Below are 20,821 nucleotides of genomic sequence, written 5' to 3'. Positions count from 1 at the left end.
TATTTGTTGAGATTTTGAAATTTGATCCAAGAACAAAGTCACACTCGTATCAACATCTACTTGACTTTTTAATATTTGAGGTTCCTCAGCTTTTTGTCTTCTGTATCCAAATTTGTGTTGTACTCTGCGTTTACCGAGGTGCAATGTCTGTGTCCTCTAGGCTGCGCGGCAGAAGATTCAGACGCTGGAGACCAGCGTGGAGAACTTCCTTTCTCGGGAGAGCAAAATGAAGCACATGATTCGCTCTCTGGAGCAGGAGAGGGCAGCTTACCAGAAGACCATTGAACGCATGCGCTCGTGCCTTCCCCCTGACGCCCTGACAGATGTGGAGATGACCCAGATCAAAACAGGACCCAACGGGAAAGCCAAAACTGCAGCCAAGAAGCCCTGATGGCAACCAGGGGGGGCTGGCTGTTCGGGGCGGACGCACAGACAGAGACTGAAGAGAACAAATGGAGACTGTTGTAGTGGAAGTGCTGCGGAGCTCCATAGCTACGTATTGTTGTTGTTGTTGTTGTACGGCTGCACGGAGAGTGGCAGCGCTTTTGTAAATGTGTGATGTCTGGACTTGGTATGGGAAATATCTACATTGGTGTTTGTCAGCAGATAACAGAGTGGTGGGAGGGTGGTTTCAGTTTCATTAGCAAACAGACTGCTCCATCTGTGGATCAGAGCTGCTGTCTGCCTCACCTGTGTCACTGCCAGTTTGCAATCGGGTTGAGATCAAGACGCACACAGCATCCCTTCCCTGTTCAGGAATCTTTCATCACAGAGATATTTCCTAGATTGACGCCAGTAAGAAAGGTGTCTGTCTGTGCAAATGGTTTTTGAGCACTGCCTTGATGTATTTACTACCAGTGTCAGTAGCACCACATAAAGCAGTGAACAGAAGGTGCTTGTTGGCAAACAATCCTTTGGACCTCAGCTTCAACGTATAGCCATTACCAGTGTGCATAATCCTGGAGTTGAGACCCCATTGTTTTTGTAGCTTTTGAACTCTGCGTCTGTGATGGAAATGCTGCCTCAGGCTAATCACATTGCTTTGTTATTTCCCTGTTTATTCACTTGAAATCCTTTTGAATGTAATTTCCCTCCAAAGATCATTGTGATAATATTCAGTTTTTTTTTTCTCACCACAGAGGCACGTGGGCGCACGTCTGCCATATAAGGCTTTGACTTTCAGGAGATATACACTATCTATCTTTGTTGCTCATCACCCGGCACAACATCACTGCCTCTCACGTGAGAGATCTGTTAGCGCTCGCTGCTCGCTGCTCTTAAGGAGGAAGCGTTTTTCTTTCAGAGCTCAGGCAGGATGTGAGGTCGTCTGCCTTCTTGGCTTCCTGTGTGACTGACCGCGGTGTTGCCTCGCTTTTAGCAGCACGTTCAGACACCGAGGTGGAGTTCACAGACGAAGGTGGAGGAGTGAGCCCAATGTATAGCACAAAAGTCAGCACGACTTTTTTTTGTTTCTATGAGCCTGTGGCTATCAAAGAACTTGAAGCATCTCCTACTTTAGTGTCGCATGGCTCAAGATTAAAGACAACACATATCAGCAGTTGCATTGCTGTTGGTCACATGAAGAACTCTGTACAGAGTTTGCAGTGAAAATCAAGGGCTTAGGAGAGGCTGCAGAGGAAACAAGAATGTAAAGACATTTCCGTTTTCCTTTTGAGCTACCCTGTGTATGTACACACTCATGCACGCAAGCTGAGCAGTGAACTGGCTGAGTGAACAGGCAGACAGTTCACATAGATTCAAAGAGTGTCCCTGGCTCTCTCCTCGGTTTTGTTTTATCCCACCTCCGTGTCTGACTCACCGTTGCCAGTTCTGATTGAAAGCAAAACAGTCCTGGGCTTTCATAAAACACCTCAACATTAAAAACCAAGGTGATGTCTGTCAAGAGAGAAATCACAAAATCACTGTGTCTGTCGGTCTTCCTGTCCTTGGTGACGAGTTGTGGTGACACATTCATGTCTATTTCAGTGTTGGGCTTTTATTCTCAGACCTACGTCCTTTGGCATGCAGCGCAACGTGTTTATGTTTAGCAGACGTGCATGTTTGCATATACCCAGAGCAGTCGCCTACTTTTGCTACAGTTACAGGAGGTAATTCACACGAAGTTTGATAAATCCGTCCTGACGTTCCTTGTCAGGTTGAAATGTTCTTGTAATTGAGGCGATGTTGGAAAAGTTTGCACCAAACTCCTCATAAATAATAGAGAAACGGTCGCCTCTGAACAGCAGGGATTCTCTCGACAGTTCATCAAAGTGAAACATATCAAATAACCAATTGTCTGCTGACAGCTTTCCTGCCTCTTTCTGCCTGCATTTTGCTTACCTGCTCACTCATCAGTGAGAAATTAACCATTGAACCAAAGATGTGGTTGATTTTTTGTTTGTCTGTTTTTTCAAAAATGTGGGGGATGAACTCACCCAAAATGCCGTGATGTATTTTACGTTAAATGAAATGACATTTTCCTCACTTCACCTATTCTGCATCTTTAGGTTTGTACTAAGATTAAAGCTTGAAAGAAAATACCAAATATTGGCTGTAAAAAACTTGACACTAAAGAAAAAAAAAAGAAAGGAAATGAGATGGCAGACGTGTTTGTTTACTCATCATTGCTCACTGTTTTTTTCTTTTCAGCTTCTTAAGTAGTGCCAAAGGTTTTGATGGCCTTTATTCTCCATTAATCGGAGATGGACCTTTTTGTCAATATCTAATGTAAAGCATTTCATTGTAATCAATGAAAGGTCTTCATTTTACATCAGGTGCTCTGAGTCCTGACTACTAAATAAAGCTTGTATCACTGTGTTTTAAGAAACTGTCAACATGAGGGCTACACAATGAAACTGTCACGTCAATTCTTCAATAAACCTCACCTTGCCTTGTTTTCTGTCTACTCATGTCCTAAAGTCTTGCCTGCCCTAGTAAGCGCTCACAAAGAAATCATGTTCCCTCACTGCTCCACGAGGTAGCACTCCAAGTGTAGGACGTAGCCTCAAGCAGAAGTGTTCTCTATGTGTAGACATATTATTGCGTAAAGGGCCGTGGTAGGCTTCGTCAGTTTTAGAGTCTATTTAAAGGCCTTTAAAGAGTTGTACTTTTGTTCACGCCTTGGGCAAAGAGAACAGCAGGTCTCTAGAGAGGAAAAAAATCCACAGTGAAATTGTATTCTTTGCAGCGTATCTGAAGCATTGGAGCTAGTAGTGTACATTTCTGATTTAGCCACAGTGAATGAAACAAATAGTCACCAAATGCTCGAAAAAAGTGTTGGTCCATGTTGAAGAAATGAAGATGGTCGGGACACAAAAATGAGTTGTCAAGCAAGGAAGTACTAAGTATGAACAAATGGCTGCTAACATATAATAAAATAGAGGATGAATCTTAAAATATGTCATGTAGGCTAGAAGTAATACTGTCAAAACAGCTAGGCAATGGTAATGGTTGATGATTTCGTTAAAGTCCTAATGTACAGCTATGTCAAGTTAGCAGCTGTAATGTTGAAGTACAAAATGATTTGAATGGTTGTATCATGCAATATTGTGATGTTTGTTTGTGACTATAGTATGTCAGAGTTTGCTTTAGTCTGCAAATAGGTAAATGACAATAAGACTAGCTATAAGTTGACATAATAGCAGAAAGAGGTGGGTTGACAGAAATAGCTAATAGGCTATCAAAATAAAAGGCTGAAATCCGTTAAAGGAATATTCCGGCTTAAATTTATGCATGGTCCAACCTACAGTCTATGGGTCCAACGCACCATGACACCAAGTTAGCCCCCCCCCCCCCCCCCCAAGAGATGAAGTCTGCTGACCGCTAGCTTCTCTAGTTGTAGCAATTTTAGCAAGTCTATTTTCTCCACATGCAAACCGCGATCAAATAAGCCACTCATAGCCACAAATAATACTCAGAACAGCACCAAACGTCATCAACAGTACAAACTCACCCACTCTCCTCCAGTTATACGTTATGCAAGTTCCTATGAATCTTGCCTATCAGTTTATAAAAGTTATTGTCGAGTGTTCACAGGGAAATGAACGGGAATTTCTAACTTTAGATATTTGCGGGAGAAAATCACGTAAACAAGCGCGAGATTAGACGTGACGTCACACGCGAGATTAGGACGAAGTTTGTTGCCGGAAGAGACTGCCTGTAATGTAATGAAGCAGACAGCACAGAAGGGACAACACGGCTGAATTTATGCAGTTTGAGAACAACGACGACTAGTTCATTTCGATGGGTGTTTACTGAAGACGAGCTGAAGGAAATGGAGGGGAAAATATTGAAAGAGGGAGAGATGCCGGTGGAGTCTAAATGCTGGGGAAGTGGTCAGTGTGTGGTCACTGCCTGCCAATGGCTACTGAAACTGAATATTTTTGTGCTGCCAGTCGGACTCGGACGTGTTTCATCAGTGCCTGGATACTATCCTGGATGTGGAAAGTTGCTGCATAACGTATAACTGGAGAAGAGTGGGTGAGTTGTTTTCGTCTCTTTTCAATAGAAACCAGGCAAAGCTAACAGATGTTTGATGCCTCCTATTATGTGCTGGGGGGTAACCTCTGTCCCTGTCCCAGGGGTTAAATTTACGCCGGAATATCCCTTTAAATAATGGATAAGTGGATATGAATGAAAAGGGACAGAGGTTACAATGTAACATGAATGCCTCACCTAATCTATTGTGAATAATTAAGCTGTTTAGGAAAGATTTGTCCACTTTGATATACATGATGGTAACATTTATTTCAAACGCGCACTATCTGACAGAGCTTTATGGGTACCTACTGAGTCGGGAACCACTGATGTAGATGCCTTCTTCTCAGTTCTTTGTTTAGTCTGTAGACTGTGAAGCACAGTGAGAGCCCAACAGGAGTGCCATCAGCCAAGGAGGGGCTTTGAAAGATAGCAGCCATAGGACCAGTCATTGTTTTCCTAGGAGGATCTTACCCAGAAAGGACTGCTGAATGTTGCTCTGATCAGCCTCTGCCAAGCCTGGAGCTTGTCACACATAAGACACACAAATGACCGCCAACCAGGAGCCTATCGCACACTAAACAAAAGGGACCACATTCCTTGCGTATTCCCACACGGGGACGCATCCTGCAGCAGGGGAAGAGTGGGATACTGGGAGTCCACTGGGGATTGGCTGGGAATGACACTTCCTTTGCCGAGGGCCTTATCAGCTCTGTTTGTGTTTTTTTTTTCTCCCCTCTCTCCGCTTCCAGTATCTTCACCCTTCAATCCATCTCTACTCCCACTCTGCTTCCTGCTCTTCTCATCCCTCCCATCGGGCATGTGAGGCTCGGTCTGAAGTTTTTGTAGCCTATAATATTTACTGTGTTGTGGAGCCTACGGTGATGCAGCGATGAAGATGTCCAGACAGGTATTTCAGTGAATGACAGACTGAAAACAGAAAATGACAAGTATCAGCGTTCAAACTGAGAGAACCACCGTGTGTTTGACACAGGACTGTTGTTCTGCAGGCAACCCGCGGTAAGATATCTGCCCATGTATGTGTGTGTGTGTGTATCTTAAGGGCATTAGACCACGGTCTCAGCAGAAAGGGAAGAGCGAGCTGACAGTGTTCGCTGGTTGCAGTGAAGGAGTGAGGGGGTTGAAAAGAGAAGAGTGGAGGAGGAGGAGGAGGAGGAGGAGGAGGAGGAGGAGGAGGGAGGAGGAGGTTAGAAAGGGTCCTCCTGCCTTATATGGGAATTCATACTGCTCCGCTTGTGGCGCAGTCTAAAAGCTGGAGTCGATTCACTACTAGAAAACACTGGGCTACAGCTGTCGGTGCAAAGTATTACAGGTCATGGAGTGTTCTATGCAGCAGCTCAACTTTTACTTCGCTACATGATTATCCACAATTCAAATCGATAAAGTAGTTTGGAGGCAAAAGCGCAAACATTACACAACTTGAGAAATATATGAGCTCCCTGTTAATGAGCTCATCTCAGTGGCACCAGGCTTGCAGTCTACTCTGTACACAGGGAGTGAGCGAATTTGGAAGATGGAGGGAAGAGTGATGGGGGTGAGGAGGGGGTGGTGAAGGAAACAGCTGGAGGGGAGAGAGAGAGAGAGAGAGAGAGAGAGAGAGAGAGAGAGAGAGAGAGAGAGAGAGAGAGAGAGAGAGAGAGAGAGAGAGAGAGACTCAGGTGGGCTCAGTCTAGCCCAGAGAGAGGAGTTGACTCCCCTGGGGCCAGGGAAACACAAACACACACATACACCTCACCACATCTCAGTGCCTTGATTCCTACATCTACACCCCTGACCCGCTGCTACACAGATAAATTGTCTGTTCCAGCTCTTTTCAAAACCCTTACTGTACTTTATTATCTTAAGCTATGAAATAAACTCTTCATTGCCTTGAATTCCAATCAGCCATCCACACACTGCACAGGCATACACACGTGTGCACCTTAGACACACTGCTGACATGTTTTAGTTAGCACAATGACAGATTTGCTTCCTGCAGTGTGCCTCTTTCTCTCTCTCTCTCTCTCTCTCTCTCTGTACCTGTCATGGATGTAGCTGCCAGAGGGGCTGATGATGGTACACGGCCAGAGCCAGGAACGACAGAAGGAATAGGGAATAGGGCAATAATGAAGCCACAGAAGAAACACAGAACTAAACACACACACACTCGCTCACTCACTTCCCTATTCCCATGACTAGCCCAGTCCATTTCTTTGGTTCCCTCCTTCAAGAGCTGCAAGAGCTACGAACACTGCCTGGAGAATCTTGTGATTAATGACACGCTCGTCTTGTCAAAACCCCCTCATCTATTTTTTTTTTGGTCCCTGACAAGAGCCACTCTTCCCCTCCTTACCTGCCCCCTCCACCTCCACCTCCACCTCCACCTCCAGCCCCCAGCCCCAACGGTCTGGCAGACACACTACCCCCAAAATCTCCTGGGGCCAGCTGCAGCACATGCTGGGGGACTGTCGCACGGCTTACCTGATACATTGCTTCATTCATCTGTGCAGCCCCTGGAGGCCTGAAAAACACACGCAGTATCCTTAGTCACATGGGATACATATGTGTACATATGTAGTCACACATGCACTTTAAACTGCCTCAGACGTGCTAGACCCAGGCCCAACCCCCTTATTCCCTTTTCGGCCCATGTGCTCTGTGGCTGTTCGCGCAGAGCAGGTGCATGCATACACAGACACACATTCAAATAAAATAAAAAAAAGCTGAAAAAAGAGGTGTGAAGATGTTCTTTTTTTCTGGACATTTCCCACCCAGAGATCTCCAGCAAATGTGACCAAAGGCCCCGATGATATAGGAACAATCCGAGTTGAGACTTTGTGCCTGAGCCCCCTTCTAATAACATTATCCACTGGTTCTGCCTGGCCCACATCACCTCAGCAATGATTAAGACAAACACAGGCAAGAGAGGAGGAGAAAAAGACAGCGAGAGACACAAAGAGAGTGCTGGCAGGCTGGAAGGAGGGGGTGGTCAGACAGACAAGGAGTGAGTCAGACAGGCAGATATCCTCCTACATGTAGGTCCCTCCAATAAAAGTGCAAATAATATGTAAAGATCAAGTACAGTATATAAAGACTATGAGCTGACTTTATCTGTTTGTGTGTGCAGGGTTAATCCCCTGGAAGACCCGGGTGTATGATATCAGCGACCGGGGACACTGCGATGTGAGGTGAGGCTGGAGAACTTCTTATGACATCATGCAGTGTGTGTGTGTGTGTGTATGTACGTCCCCCTTTCGCAAGGCCACTAAGGGCACAAACACAAAGACGAGGTGGTGGGCAGAGCCCCGCATATGTGTGACTCAGTGCACCCTGGACACATGCTGACGTCAGACACTGGAAACTCGATGAAAGCGAAGAGATTTGTCCAGGCTGACAGAAGTTCAAGTGTCCACCACCGCTTGCTCTAACACCTTTGTAAACTTGCAGTCTCCCTGAGTGTGACTGGGACTCAAAGCTCAAAGCAAGCAGAGACGATGGGATCTGGTGATGCACAATTCTCCTCTTGCTTCTTCACTTTCTTTTCTTTCTTTCTTTTTCTTTTTTTCTCCCACCAAGCCACCCAGCTGTTCCTGTGAGCACAGACTAACACACTGGGTTTTATTATGCTGATCTGACATTGCTGAAGTTGGGAGGGGAGACAGCTGTACTTGTGTGGCCCTTGGCGCTCCCGTCATTAGTGCCAGCCTCGCTCCACTCTTCCCTCCATCCCTCCCCTCGTTCCAGATCTCTCTCACTCTTGCTCTCCCTCCTACATTGTTTCCAAAACAACACCGCGCCCTTTTACAATATCTGCTGGCCTTAATTTCTGCCCATCGTCACCCACCTGTCCATCCATCCAAGCAAGATTGCTGCTCCCTTGCACATCTTTCACTTCCTCACTGTCTGACACTCAAGACATAAAAAAAACAACTGGCATTGTGTTGATAAAAGGATGAGTGCTGTATGCTTGCCACTCAAGATTTTCCTGAATAGATAATTTCCAAATTGATTCAAGCTGGGCTCACATCTAATGGTCTGTGTGGGCTCTAATGTGAGCAGGAGGTAATCAACACCCTGCATTTCTGAGCTCTGTTTGTCCATCATTTACATTTCTATGTCTCTTTCTGCCCTTACATTTCTCGCTGCTCTCCTTCAATTTTTTCCCTAGGAATCTTATCATCTGCTCTCCTCACATAACCTATTTCTTGTCTTTGCTTAGAAAAAACAAACAAGGATACAAAAAAATCCAAGCAGGCAAACAAAGTACAAAGGGTCGGACTGAGGGGGAAAACAAAAAAAAAAAAAGCACAGGCAAGGTCCAAAACACGATGAGGATCAAAACAGGCAGGCAAAGAACAGAGCACTGGAAGCTACGCCATATGGCACAAAGACAATCTGGCAGAGAGGAAGTGGGATGGAAACGAGTACAGTATATATACTGTATACTGGGGAGCTAATAGAGAAACAGGTGAACAGGTGAGAGTGAAGGAGGAGGAAGAGGAGGAGGTCAGGTGACTCTACTGCTGGGAAAGTCTAGGCAGATGTTGAACAGTGAGGTCTGGATTTGGTATCAGGATCCTCACACAAACACCTGGACGGAAAGAATGAATCAAAGGACTAAAACCGGAAATCCATGACAATCTGGGTCTCTCCCATCGCTCTGCCTCTTCTCCATCCATTCCTTGCGATACTATTTGCGATACTTAGAGGTTGATTTCCCACTGTGCGTCATTAACCTGCTCTCTATCCCCTCGGTTAACCACGGTGAGTACATTCTGCTGTTTGAGACGGAGGAGACTCGGGGAGCACGCTGCGCTCACTCGAGTGGGGATGGAGGTTTCACCAGAGATCATAACTACATCCTTATTAGCCACTGACGTGATACTATAACAGCACATCTCCCTCTCTCTCTTTTTTTGTTTTAAACATATACCAATATTTCCTCATGGCTTACTCTATGTTACACAATTTCTCTCAAATCCTTTATTTTTAGGTCTGTGCATAGAGGAGATACTGTGGAGATGTCAAAGAAATTACTTTACGTGATAAAAAGTCTCACCGCCCTGTACCTGCCATGTGACATTACACCAGTGGTCGGCAAGAATGCACATGCCATATTGTCACTGTGGATGCAGTTGGATGATATGACCCAGTACAACGCTTTGTTGTTGATAAGATGCTTCATGCCTCCAGGGAAAGAGAGAGGGAGAGAGACAGTGAGGGTAGAAAGAAAGAGAGAGAGAGAGAAAGATAATCTTTGTGCAGAAAATAAAGAGTCTGTCGACTTCCTCTAAAAGTGTGTCTAATCACAATGAGTGAGGTGTAATTAATGTTTCACTGGTGCGCTGTGTATGTGCAGTCGAGGACCGTGGGTGAGAGGATGTAGTGTGCGGTCTCTCTAACAAGCTCCCACTCACCCCAGTGGAGGCAGGCAGGGAAGGCTGGAGTGACTGCGAGGCTGTTACAGCAAGTGGGTTGCGTTGGACGTGTCCATGTCTGTGTGTGTGTGTGTGTGTGTGTGTGTGTGTATATAGTGTGTGTGTATATGTGTGCGTGAATCCGTGCAAGTGTGTGCTTGACAGTTTGTGTGTGTTAGTGTGTGAAATGTGTGTGCATGTGTGTCCTTTTGTGTGTGCTGTACTGGGATGTGGAAATTGAATGGAGCCTTTCAGTTCTACTGCTCGTCTCCCCGGGGGTGAGAGACTGGTTGCCATGGTTATCCTGGAATCCTGCCGCTAATGGGTGGGAGTTTGTGTAGCTCTGGCAACCTGGCCTGTCTAGGGTGGAATACGTGTGTGTTTGTGTGTGTGTGTGTGGTGTGTGGTGTGGTGTGTGTGTGCATGTGTGTGTGTGTGTGTGTGTGTGGTTGGGTGGAGGCAGCATTCTAGGACACAGGAGGTCACATATGTGAGAACACAAGCCTCCATTCCTGTATGGTCCTGCAATGTGCAAACACAGACCCCCTTCATGTCCACTCGTGTACATGTGCCGTGTTCGTCGCATAGATACACGACGACGACACCTTTGTCAGTTTATCCGCCGACAAATCTGTAAATCGATAGCACGGTGTAGGTGCTTGATGTCATAGTTTCCATCCATCGTTCTTTGATTCACTCGCCGCCGTACTGTACAGTTAAAGTCAAATTGCGAACAAGGTGGATATCACAATCATTGGGGGTGATGAAATAATCTCCCACTTTTGCAGCATTATTGCAAGTGTACGACATAATGCAGTAAAAGAGTTAAGCCCTGCTCTCCCCCGTCATCCCCCGTCACCATCCTTTTACCCTCGGGCTAGTGGGACTCTTAACTGGGCGCAGAGACCCCACTGAACAGGAGCATAGTGGATGGCGGATAATGAAAACCTCCACGCGGAATAGATTAGTGTAAGGATAGATCCATTGTCAGTGAGTGTTTCCCCCTACTACACAATATGATTTAAAAAGCTTCTCCTTATGAAAGAGTTCCACCTCACAAATGCTGTTTGTGCGCACATCCAAGAGTACATGCTAATTGGGTTGTATTGTTGGAATTGCATAATGAATTTGATTCAGGGAACTTTAATGATAGCAGCGAGGCAGGGCGTTTAATATTGTGCGGAGGATATACGCCCATGATATGCAGTGTGACCAGATAATCCTGGTTTTCCTATTCCCAGTGTTCTGGTAGAGGGGATCAGTCCCTGCTAGTCACACAGATGTCTTGGCTCCTGTTCCTCTTGGAAGACTGATCCATACGCTGCAGGAACCCCTGTGGATTTAAAGGAACTTGGCTTAGGAATTTACTCTCCACCATTCCAGTCATTATGTATGGCCAATTCACAGCAATCTGGAAACATAAGGAAAAATGTTTCTCTTGTACGGGGCCCAACATGCATAAAAATAGAAAATAAAAGCAAGAGCAATATTGTGACTGTATGATCATGCGTGATACTTTCAGTGTGTGCTCTGGATGAGAGACTGTGGGGCCCCGGCGATGAAATCATCAGTCAGGGAACTGGCTGCTGACAAATTCAGTGTGGTTTGATTCATTTCTGCTCTGAGCACGGCCCGTGAAAAGCGCTCAAAATCTCCTCAAAACGCAGTGAGCAGGGGCTAAAGAATGTGGCCTCCACTTGTGGTTAAACCCCAAGCAGGTCATGGGGGGTAGAGGGACCCTGTAGACCCACCCCTTTGCTCCTTAGCCAAGATTTAGGTCAAACAGTTATATAATTCAATAAACATTTCCAACTCTGTCCAGCCTCAGGCCACCTAACACTCAACCAGACAACCAGATCAGCATTTTTTAGTTGCATTACGACTGATCGTAGAGCTACTGGAAAAGATTAAGCAACCGTGAATGATGGATGCCGTTGCGTTTTTACATGAGAACTGTAGGTGATGTATCCAGCAACTTTCAGCCTCCTTCCACTTTTAGATGACCACTGAGAATGTTGTCTGTGTATGTCCTGTTGGGTGAGTATCTTATCATCTTATGTAATGCATTCCTTTCCACTGTGCTGCTATACTAGCACGCGAAGGAGCAGTGATAGTGTACAGTACTACAAAACACACCCACACCCATTTTCCAAGCTTTCCCTTACTAATATCTCAGAAACCCTTCAAACCAGGTCACTTTAAGAGTTTCCTCTAATCCTTTATTTTACATGTTCCCCTCTCCCCTCCCCAACCTTTTTTTTTTTTTTTTTGAGATTTCCACTCACTAGCCCAGACAGCCTTAGCCTTGACTCGGGGCCACCCCATGCTCTCACTGTCCAACTATTTAACTAACCGCAGTGAAACAGCTTTAATTTCAGCTTACTGCTCAGCCTGGCTCAATGCAGCATCGCTTGGGGGTCTTTCTGGAAAGCCGTGGTATGGGGCCCAACAGGCCAGGCAGGCAGACAAGGGAGAACAACAGCCCTGTGCAGTTAGCTCTCAGAGAGACTCCTGAGACACATACGTCAGTCAGAGCAGCCTCCCATGGGAGTCGTTGAGTTAGTTATGGTTCTTTTAAATGCTTCTCTGAACCTCTCCTCAATACTTGGGGGCTGAGAGTTATTGGATAGCCAATAGTCAATGTCTGGATAAAAACACCATTACGAAATCAACATTTTTAGGGTTAGGGTTGGGGTTAGGGCGAGTTAAGTGTGTGGCCTGCTGTATATACCTACAGTTTTTAGTTGCCTTTTTCAGGTATTGCAGCTAAGATATGTTCAGACACAGGACTTATAAGGAAGTAAATGAGACCAGGGTGTGTTTTTAAAAGCAATTGCCATCCATTACAATCATTTATGATGAAATTTAATGCACCAGACTGTGTTGCACACAAGGGGGATGTACAGATGCCTCTGAGAGTTCACTGAAGTATCACTGCAGCAAAATCCTTGTTAAAAACCAGATTTATCTGAAGTGAAAATGAAAGTGAAGTTGCAGAAAGTATTTATTGTATAATATTCAGTTGCATTGTGAAACAGTGTAGTTGTGCTACTTGAAATTTCAGGGGCCAGGAAGCATCAAATAACTCCGATCAACCTTGCCCTGACTTTTATAAGAAGAGTCCTACCCCTCTCATGTCTGTACAATAAATATGTAGGAACCACTTAGCTTAACCTGCCATCAAGCCTGGAAATGAGGAAGAGCGAACTTGGCTCCGTCCAATAATAACATTCCCAAACCAGCTCGTCTTTTTTTTTTTGTTGTTGTTGGTGCTTATCTTATCCGTGAAGTTAGTGAGTGAAATGTTACAGCATCAGACTGGAAGCCGAAACTAAAAACACATGAGCCCCTCTTGTGGTGAAATTTTCCTAATCCTACTGTATATTTCAAGTTGTGGCCGAAGTATGAGGTAAAACAAAAAGTGAAGAGTCCATGTACCAAGGTATATGCGTGTGTGTGTGTGTGTGTGTGTGTGTGTGCGTGTGTGTGTGTGTGTGTGTGTGTGTGTGTGTGTTTTTGCTGACACAGTAGACTGTGGATTTGTCTGGATGAAGGGGAATACATTTATGGTTTTTGAGGAGTGAGGACCCACACCAGCCACCCTGGGGTCTTGTTATCCTCTCCTGTGCCTGTGCTCTTGGGGCGACTTTAATGAATACTCCTGTTCCAGCCCTCTTCTGGCTCCAGTCAGGCTATATACAGGACTGCAATCCCCCCATCCCATCCCAACCCACCCCACCCTGCACCTCACCTCCCTCCTCTCTCTCCTCTCCTTCCTGATTGTGCCTGCCTGTATAGCAGAGCAGGTCCTTCCACACCGAAAATGAAGACAGAGACAGCAAGGAGGCTTGGTGATCGAACTGAATAATTGATGTGCAAGAGTTCACTCGGGAACACCTCAGGAGTTTGTCTGAACATGCACTGACCACCATTTGTGCACATGCTCCTGTACAGATTTGAAGGAAGGAGGATGTGTGTGTGTGTGTGTGTGTGTGTGTGTGGGGGGGGGGTTAAAACTTTTGTGCCCGCAGGAATTTGGCAGAATTTCTGTCGTGTTACTTACCTTACATAAAAACCGACATGTATAGCTCCACACATTACAACGCTGCTATCGGATGACAATTGTAAATTGATGTAAGCAGCATCGTAAGGAGTGATTCATTCTCGCTGTCTGGGCTGATAAGAGAAACCAAGCGTGTGCTTTACTGATACGGACCAGCAACAAGTGCTGGGGCACCTCCCATTACCTCATGGGTAATGGGAGTTGACAGGGTAAAACAGCCAAGAAACATGAGGCTTGAGTAAGTTACAACGCGATAGTTCCCTGTCCTGATATTGTGAGAGGAAAAAGTCCAAAGGCCATCACACAAATGTTCTGAATAAAACTGCACACTGTGTCTGTGCTGAATCAAGGTAACCTGTTTCATTTATGAATTGAAATTAGAGGTGAAGCAACATCTGCCGCAGAGCCCTTTGCCAGTCCGTTTCCTCAACACTTTGTGATACTGACAAAAAGAGGGAAATGTGGTCACACTGATGGTATCACCAAGCACAAAAGCAGCCTTTGGAATTGCTGGTTTTTACGCCACAGAAAAGTGTACAAAATGAGTGAAAATGAGGATAATTCCTGTTGTGTTTCCATCCTAGTATTAAAAGCACAACAAGAGTTTTTTTTTTTTCTTTCATATTTTTAGGGCAAGGGTAACAGCGCAGTGTGTCTGCATGTATGCAGTGTGTGTGTCTTTGAATGTGGAGGAAGGCTCGGAAAACTAACACTTCTGGAATGCCCCCTGCAGAGCAAGGACTTCAGGGTTGGATGTGTGTTTATGGGAGCGTTTTGGCAGGAAGAGGCAGGGACCCAGTCCAGAATAACGGAACAACAGTGGAATGTGGTGCAGCGGGGAATATCCTGAGTCAAACGCAAGGCAGCCCTGGGGTCTGAGGAGGAGCACTTTGTGGCAAGACTTTTTATAAACTGCATCTTTTTTTTTTATTAAGATAGATGACACCCAGCGCTCCGTTTGCCTTGTTGCGGCTGACAAGGAAACATGGATGCCTGCAATCGGCTTTCATTTGACTATTTTCAATTCACGCCACAACTAAATTAGAAGACCATGTCCCATGGAATATCTCTCAAACCTGTGACTCATTCACTGAAAATCTCTATCCAAATGTGAGAGCCTCAACTGTGGCGGTGGTGAAGTCACAGTGAATATGAAGTGTTAGTATTTCTCTTCAGGCTGTGCATTAGGCCGGATGCCACGCACCTTCGCCCACATGCCTCCCACGACCCAGCGCCCGTATATAGAGGGCAGAATCTGAGCCCAAGCTGCAAGCAGGCAGATAAAGACAATCTCATTGATGTAGGAGCAGCTCACTGGTAAAAAGAGACATCTCTGACACAACCCTGCCTGCGTTACCCTTGCTACAGAATCAGATTAACTACCGCAAAAAATACTGTGCTAAGGCTTGAAGGCGTAGAGTCAGCTTTTACATACATATCAAGCAGTTATGGTGTATCTGTATATATGAATATGTGTGTGTGCATGGCCATAAACCTGGTGGTTGTAGGGAAATACCTTTAACCGAAACCCTGACAAGCAGCTCAATCCATCAATTCCTCCAGGAACCATGTCTATGCTTGTAATGACATAAATATGCACAGTGGAGCCGGTGAATGACATGTTCCACCCACGATTCAGTCTAGAGACTACACATCTTAATACTTAATGGTGTTTCTTCTCTTATCTGAAAACACAACCGTTGACAAAGAAAGTTAAAATGGAAATCAAACATACAAGGGGGGCATTTTGCCCTCGCCGGTTAGCTCAGCTGCAGCCTTTTGTATCATCTGTGTAATCCGCACAATGAAGGTACAACTTCACAGTACCACCCACATTACACCAAAGGACATTTGACAGACACCACCAACAATCCTGTGCTGCACCTCTTATGCCAGAATCGGCTCTCAGAGGTATTTTACCTGCTTTGTCTGTTTTTTTTTTTTACATTTATATATATATATGTAAATCATTATGGACAAGATTTATGCAGCGCGATGAGCAACGTTTGAGTACAAGATAGGAACGAGCGTTTTCTCTCATGAAGTCTGCCTTTTTTTTTCTCCCCGGCTTGTATGCTTTTTTTCTCTTTCTCTCTCTCCCTCTCACTCCCGGTCTGTTTCCTCTCACTCTCTTTGTCGTTACTGTTTTCTCTTGCTCTTGTCTCTGCCAGACCTCTACTTTACACTGCCCCTCCTCCCTCTCCTCCTCCCTGAAACCAACTCCTTGGCAACCAGTTGCAGCGTCTCCCAGAAAGGTAGACAGCCTCTCTGTGATGCCACAGCAACCCAATGCAACATCAGACAGGGAGGCATGCTACATTATTAACCAGAAAAAGCCAAGAGGGGGCTGTCGAAGAGGACCAGATCGTGGACAGGAAAGAGAGAGTGAGAGTAGAGAGAGAAGTGCAGGGAGTGGGTGGTGGAGGGTGGGGGTGGGGGCGGGGGCGGGGGCGTGCGAGCCCAAAGTGCTGGTCGCTGCAGTATAAACTTCAGAAGGGAAACAGCACTTCCAGTTTTGACTCGACATGCATGACTGGACATGCATGACCATACGGCTAATCACGGAGTAACACACATATATGGACTCAGTGTGAGTGGTGTGAGCATAACAGAGAGAGAGAGAGGGAGAGAGAGAGATATTTTGAAGCGGTTACATTCAGCCAAATCCACAGGGGGATCAATAAGGAACATCTGGGTCTGGGGTGGACAGGGCGGCTTTTGTTTGCAGGCAGTACATTGGCCTGACACCTCACCCAGATTCTCCCTGGGTTTCTACTCAGGGGGAGGGAAGGAGGGAGGGAGGGAGAGAGAGAGAGAGAGAGAGGGAGGGAGGGAGGGAGGTGAGGAGAAATTGCTGGGGGTGCGTTCAGGGAGGGAAAGGTGTTTGCTTTTCTGCAGGCAAAATTTGTCTGTTCCAAGGCCAGGGCTATATTGCCAAGAGTCCTCGAACCATTGTGTTTGTAAGAAAATTGGTTCTGTTTTTAGATTTGTAAAGAAAAAAAAAAGCCACTTTATTTTCATATATACAAATGTTTGTTTTATTTTCAACAGATATATGAAATGAGGATTCAGTTTTGGTGTGGATGTGTGGTCTCGGTGATATGTTGGACTAATAAGATTTCCTCAAAACATAAAGTAGCTATGTTCAGGTCTGAGGTCCACATGTCAAGTTGTCCAACTGATAGCTGTATAATGAGGGGTCAAACTGCAAATGCCACAACCCAGCTACTATCTTAAAGACTGTATTTGACAAATATTTCTGGGAGAAATCTGTCTAAGTCATGTCAGTGTGCAGACACACAGGACATGCTGGTGCTTAGCGAGTATGAATTTGACCATCTGCATAATAATAATGCCGTTTAGCACTCAACATAAAGTTAATTTGAGGCTGATGTTAATGTCACATTGCAGGTATTTCGTTATAAACTAATGTGTATGAATAAATTGAAATTCTGACCTAGGAAAAGTCAGAGGATCCCCACAGTGGAACAAATACATGGGTGTCATGGTATACACTACTTTTTTAGTGTGAGGACTTTACTGCTGTGACTACACGGACTGACAAGTTTATTGGTCACATCTTTATTTTGGAACATGTTGTGAGCATACATTGTAGAATAAATTCATAAAAACTAGATTTTGAAGATGGTTGAAACATTCATTTCAGTTAATGTTGGGCTTCAGTGGTAAATGTTTCCAAACAAATCTGCAATTTATCAAATTACAACATAACTATCAGACAGAGAACCTGTGGAATTTTTATTTTATTTTGGGCTGCAGCTCTGGTGCAATCGCCTGCTTTACCTGTTTTATAATCAAGCCTTGGAACAGACAACAGGAACGCTGCATACCTACAGGTATTCAAGCTACAACTGAAAATCCACAGGAATAAAGACATCACAGCGCAGGAAATATTATTTTCTTTTGCAGTAAGTCGCTGTCGAGCAATTAAAAACTATTCTGTAGGAGAAAAAGGAAAAACTGTGAAAGCCAGTGAAATAAGAAAAACTGTACAACACTGACAACAAACCTGAACTTAAGGAAACCATTTTGATGCTTCATGGTTGACCAGAAACACAAATAGATAATATATGCTGAAGTACTTCTTTCAGTAGCCTAAATGAGTGAATGTGACAAAAAGGAAGTGCTGAAAAGACTTCTCTATTAAGGTTCACTCGGTATCCTTGACTGTGCTGAACCATACGGTTTCACAAAGTCACAGCGACAGACAAGAAACATGGTCTATTCTTTATCAGGTAATTCAAACATTTTTCATCTGCATTAATCGAAATAAAAATGAATCTTGAATAAGGAAAGAATAATTAGGAAGACAAAACGGGGCCGTGCTCTGTCTGTGTCCAAAGGTCTTTTATCTTGTCATCAGGAAGCCAACATCCACAAGTCGATGTTTTGGATGTCAGATTTAGCACATGATGAATCTCCAGTGTGGGCTCCTCCTGTATCACTTTGCTCATTAATTTGTCCACCGCAGATTTTTATTAAATGTTATTTCATGAGTAATCTAATATTTTATGGCCCCACCTGCCCTCTGTCTCTCTTAGAACCATCTTTTCAATTTATGGCCTCATAGAGGGCAAGGGTGTGAAGGTCCACTATGAGGAATGGCGCTTTATCACCTTTGTTAACAGTTAAAAAATGACTATTATGCTGTTATATTCAGAGTCAATCCCATTGGTACACTCATCACCAATATATATTATGCATGGATAATTGTTGTTATAAGTTGTCCATGTATCTGCACTCTGCAGATGCATTGAGTCCAGTTGAGACCTGAACTTTATCACCTTGTCATACATGTGTCATTGATCCGAACCCACTGGATACAGTGACATTAATTAGGAAAATTAAGTCATCATTTCACAGATGCTTAAACTCATACAGCTTAAATATACTGCCCAAGGCTCCACCCACAACAATTATAAGACCTGGCAACCATCTCAGCCTTATTTCTGAGACTGAGCATCCTCCCATTGATAATAACAATTGCTAATTTACTGTACCGAAGTGGTGTTTCACTTTGTAATGCACAGAAATAATCTCATTTTGTTTATACCTTTATCTTATTTAGCATGTATTAGGTACCACTGTGACTGTATAATATGTGCGAAAATCTATCAAAATAATATTTTTTCAGGATGCAGTTGAGACTCTGGCAGCCCACCACACTTCATGTGCCTAGAGATTCATGCACTCTCCTCACCTGTCTACCCAGCACTTTGAGCAGGAGGGGGAAATACACAAAATGGTGAGATGGAGAGACAGACGCAGAGAGAGTGCAAATAAAAGCTGGGGAGGACTGAAATGGAAAAAAAGTGGAGGAGATGAGAGAGGCTGAAGTGGAGGGAGAGGGGAAAAACTAAAAAACAGAGAGTTGGAGGGTGGTTGAGGCGGAGGTGGGTGGGTAGGGGGGGCAGAGGAGAGGTAATGAGGCCAGTGACTGGCTTTACACCTCGTCTCTGTGGAAACTAATTGGGAGAGAGCTGGAGGGCACTAATTTGAGCACTCTGCTGGGTAAATGTAGTGCAACGAACTATGAAGGGTAAATCAATGTACTACCTCTCCCTACACCTCGCGTTCTCTCTCTTTCTCCACCTCGTACTCCCCCTACCATTATTATTTCCTAATAAAAATTCCATTGACTTCAACTATGCTTGTGGGCATAAACGTATTGACCTGGGTAGATGTCATGTGTGCTGATGAGGCACAGCTCACCAGAAGAGGAGTTCAGCTAGTTAGCCAGAAAAAAACAACAACCAAAAAAAAAATCATCAAGACTTGAATTCAATGTTCAATCAAACTGATGCCATAAGGTGTCGACATGTGGCGTTGCTCCTCCCGAGCTCTGCTTTCTTTGGAGTTCTGTATGTGCTTGGTTTATAGCACTGTAAGATCAGCCGGTGCACTTCCATCAGTCTGGAGATGTGTTTTCTTCCCACTGAGTTATCAGAAGAGTGTAGTGATGATCGAAACGCAGCGATGCTTACTTGGAGTGCATTATGTATACACCGTGTGTGTTCCCCCTCCCAGGGCGGTATGCCGTCTGATGGGAGAAAAGGAAACAGAATGTATAGTTACCCCCTGCAGTGAGCCCATGGGTGACAGAACAAGCCAGAATTTGGGGGGTCTTAAGGGGAATTATCCTCACCCTCAGGCTCGGGGATATAGCAGGCTTTTCAGGCACACATAAGAGAGGAGCCCTGCTCTCATCGACATACAGCGAGATTCAACAATGCAGAAAGAATAAAGGAAACAAAGAGTGAGCTATGTGCTTTTAATGGATAGAGGAGTTTTTGCTCTTGTTATCCATCAGAAACAACAATTTTGACTCGTAGTCCATGTATGATTATTAGTATTGCTTTATTTGTTTGTGAATATTCAATTACGATGCCAGAAAGAAAAGTTGCTGCCTTTGAGGCTGTACTGCACTCTGAGTGATTATGTGTGTTTGCCTAACTCCACCTTTCATTGTGGGACTTGGAGGATGCTGCTCTGCTCTGTTCAGCGCCATCTGCCCCCCTCTCTCAGCGACTGTGCCTTGCAGCTCGGCCCCCTGGGAAATAGCTGTGGATAAGTTATTCAATTAGAGGGGCATTATTGGCCCGCTCTCTCAGAGGACGGAGCTGATGATGCTGTGATTATACCGCTCTGCATTCCTTTATGGCTCGGCAACCTCTCTCCACGTGTGTGTAGTTGTTTTGCGCGTATACTTTCACACATATACACTTTTGTGTATGTGTGTGTGTGTAACTGCAAATCAACAAATAATGTTTGTATTGTGAATGGATGTGGAGAGGAGGTGTAGGGGGGTTAAAATAAGGGTCTATCAGAGATGCCTGGGAGATTA

At 44.8% G+C, this 20,821-nt stretch overlaps 1 protein-coding gene across 3 annotated transcripts in view; it reads left to right on the top strand.

The window, feature by feature from the left end:
- tbc1d4 (TBC1 domain family, member 4) overlaps positions 1-2,896 on the top strand; it is a 28,072-nt gene extending 25,176 nt beyond the window's left edge. For all 3 annotated transcript variants that reach the window (XM_083997219.1, XM_083997220.1, XM_083997218.1), the window contains one exon: positions 161-2,896. In XM_083997219.1, the coding sequence (XP_083853345.1) occupies positions 161-391 (231 nt within the window). In that variant the 3' untranslated portion in view covers positions 392-2,896. The remainder of the gene's footprint in view (positions 1-160) is intronic.
- Positions 2,897-20,821: the final 17,925 nt, after the last annotated feature.

The sequence above is a fragment of the Trachurus trachurus genome, assembly GCF_905171665.1.
Source record: "Trachurus trachurus genome assembly, chromosome: 21".
Classification (NCBI taxonomy): Eukaryota; Metazoa; Chordata; class Actinopteri; order Carangiformes; family Carangidae; genus Trachurus; species Trachurus trachurus.
This window is presented reverse-complemented; position numbering and strand designations above follow the sequence as displayed.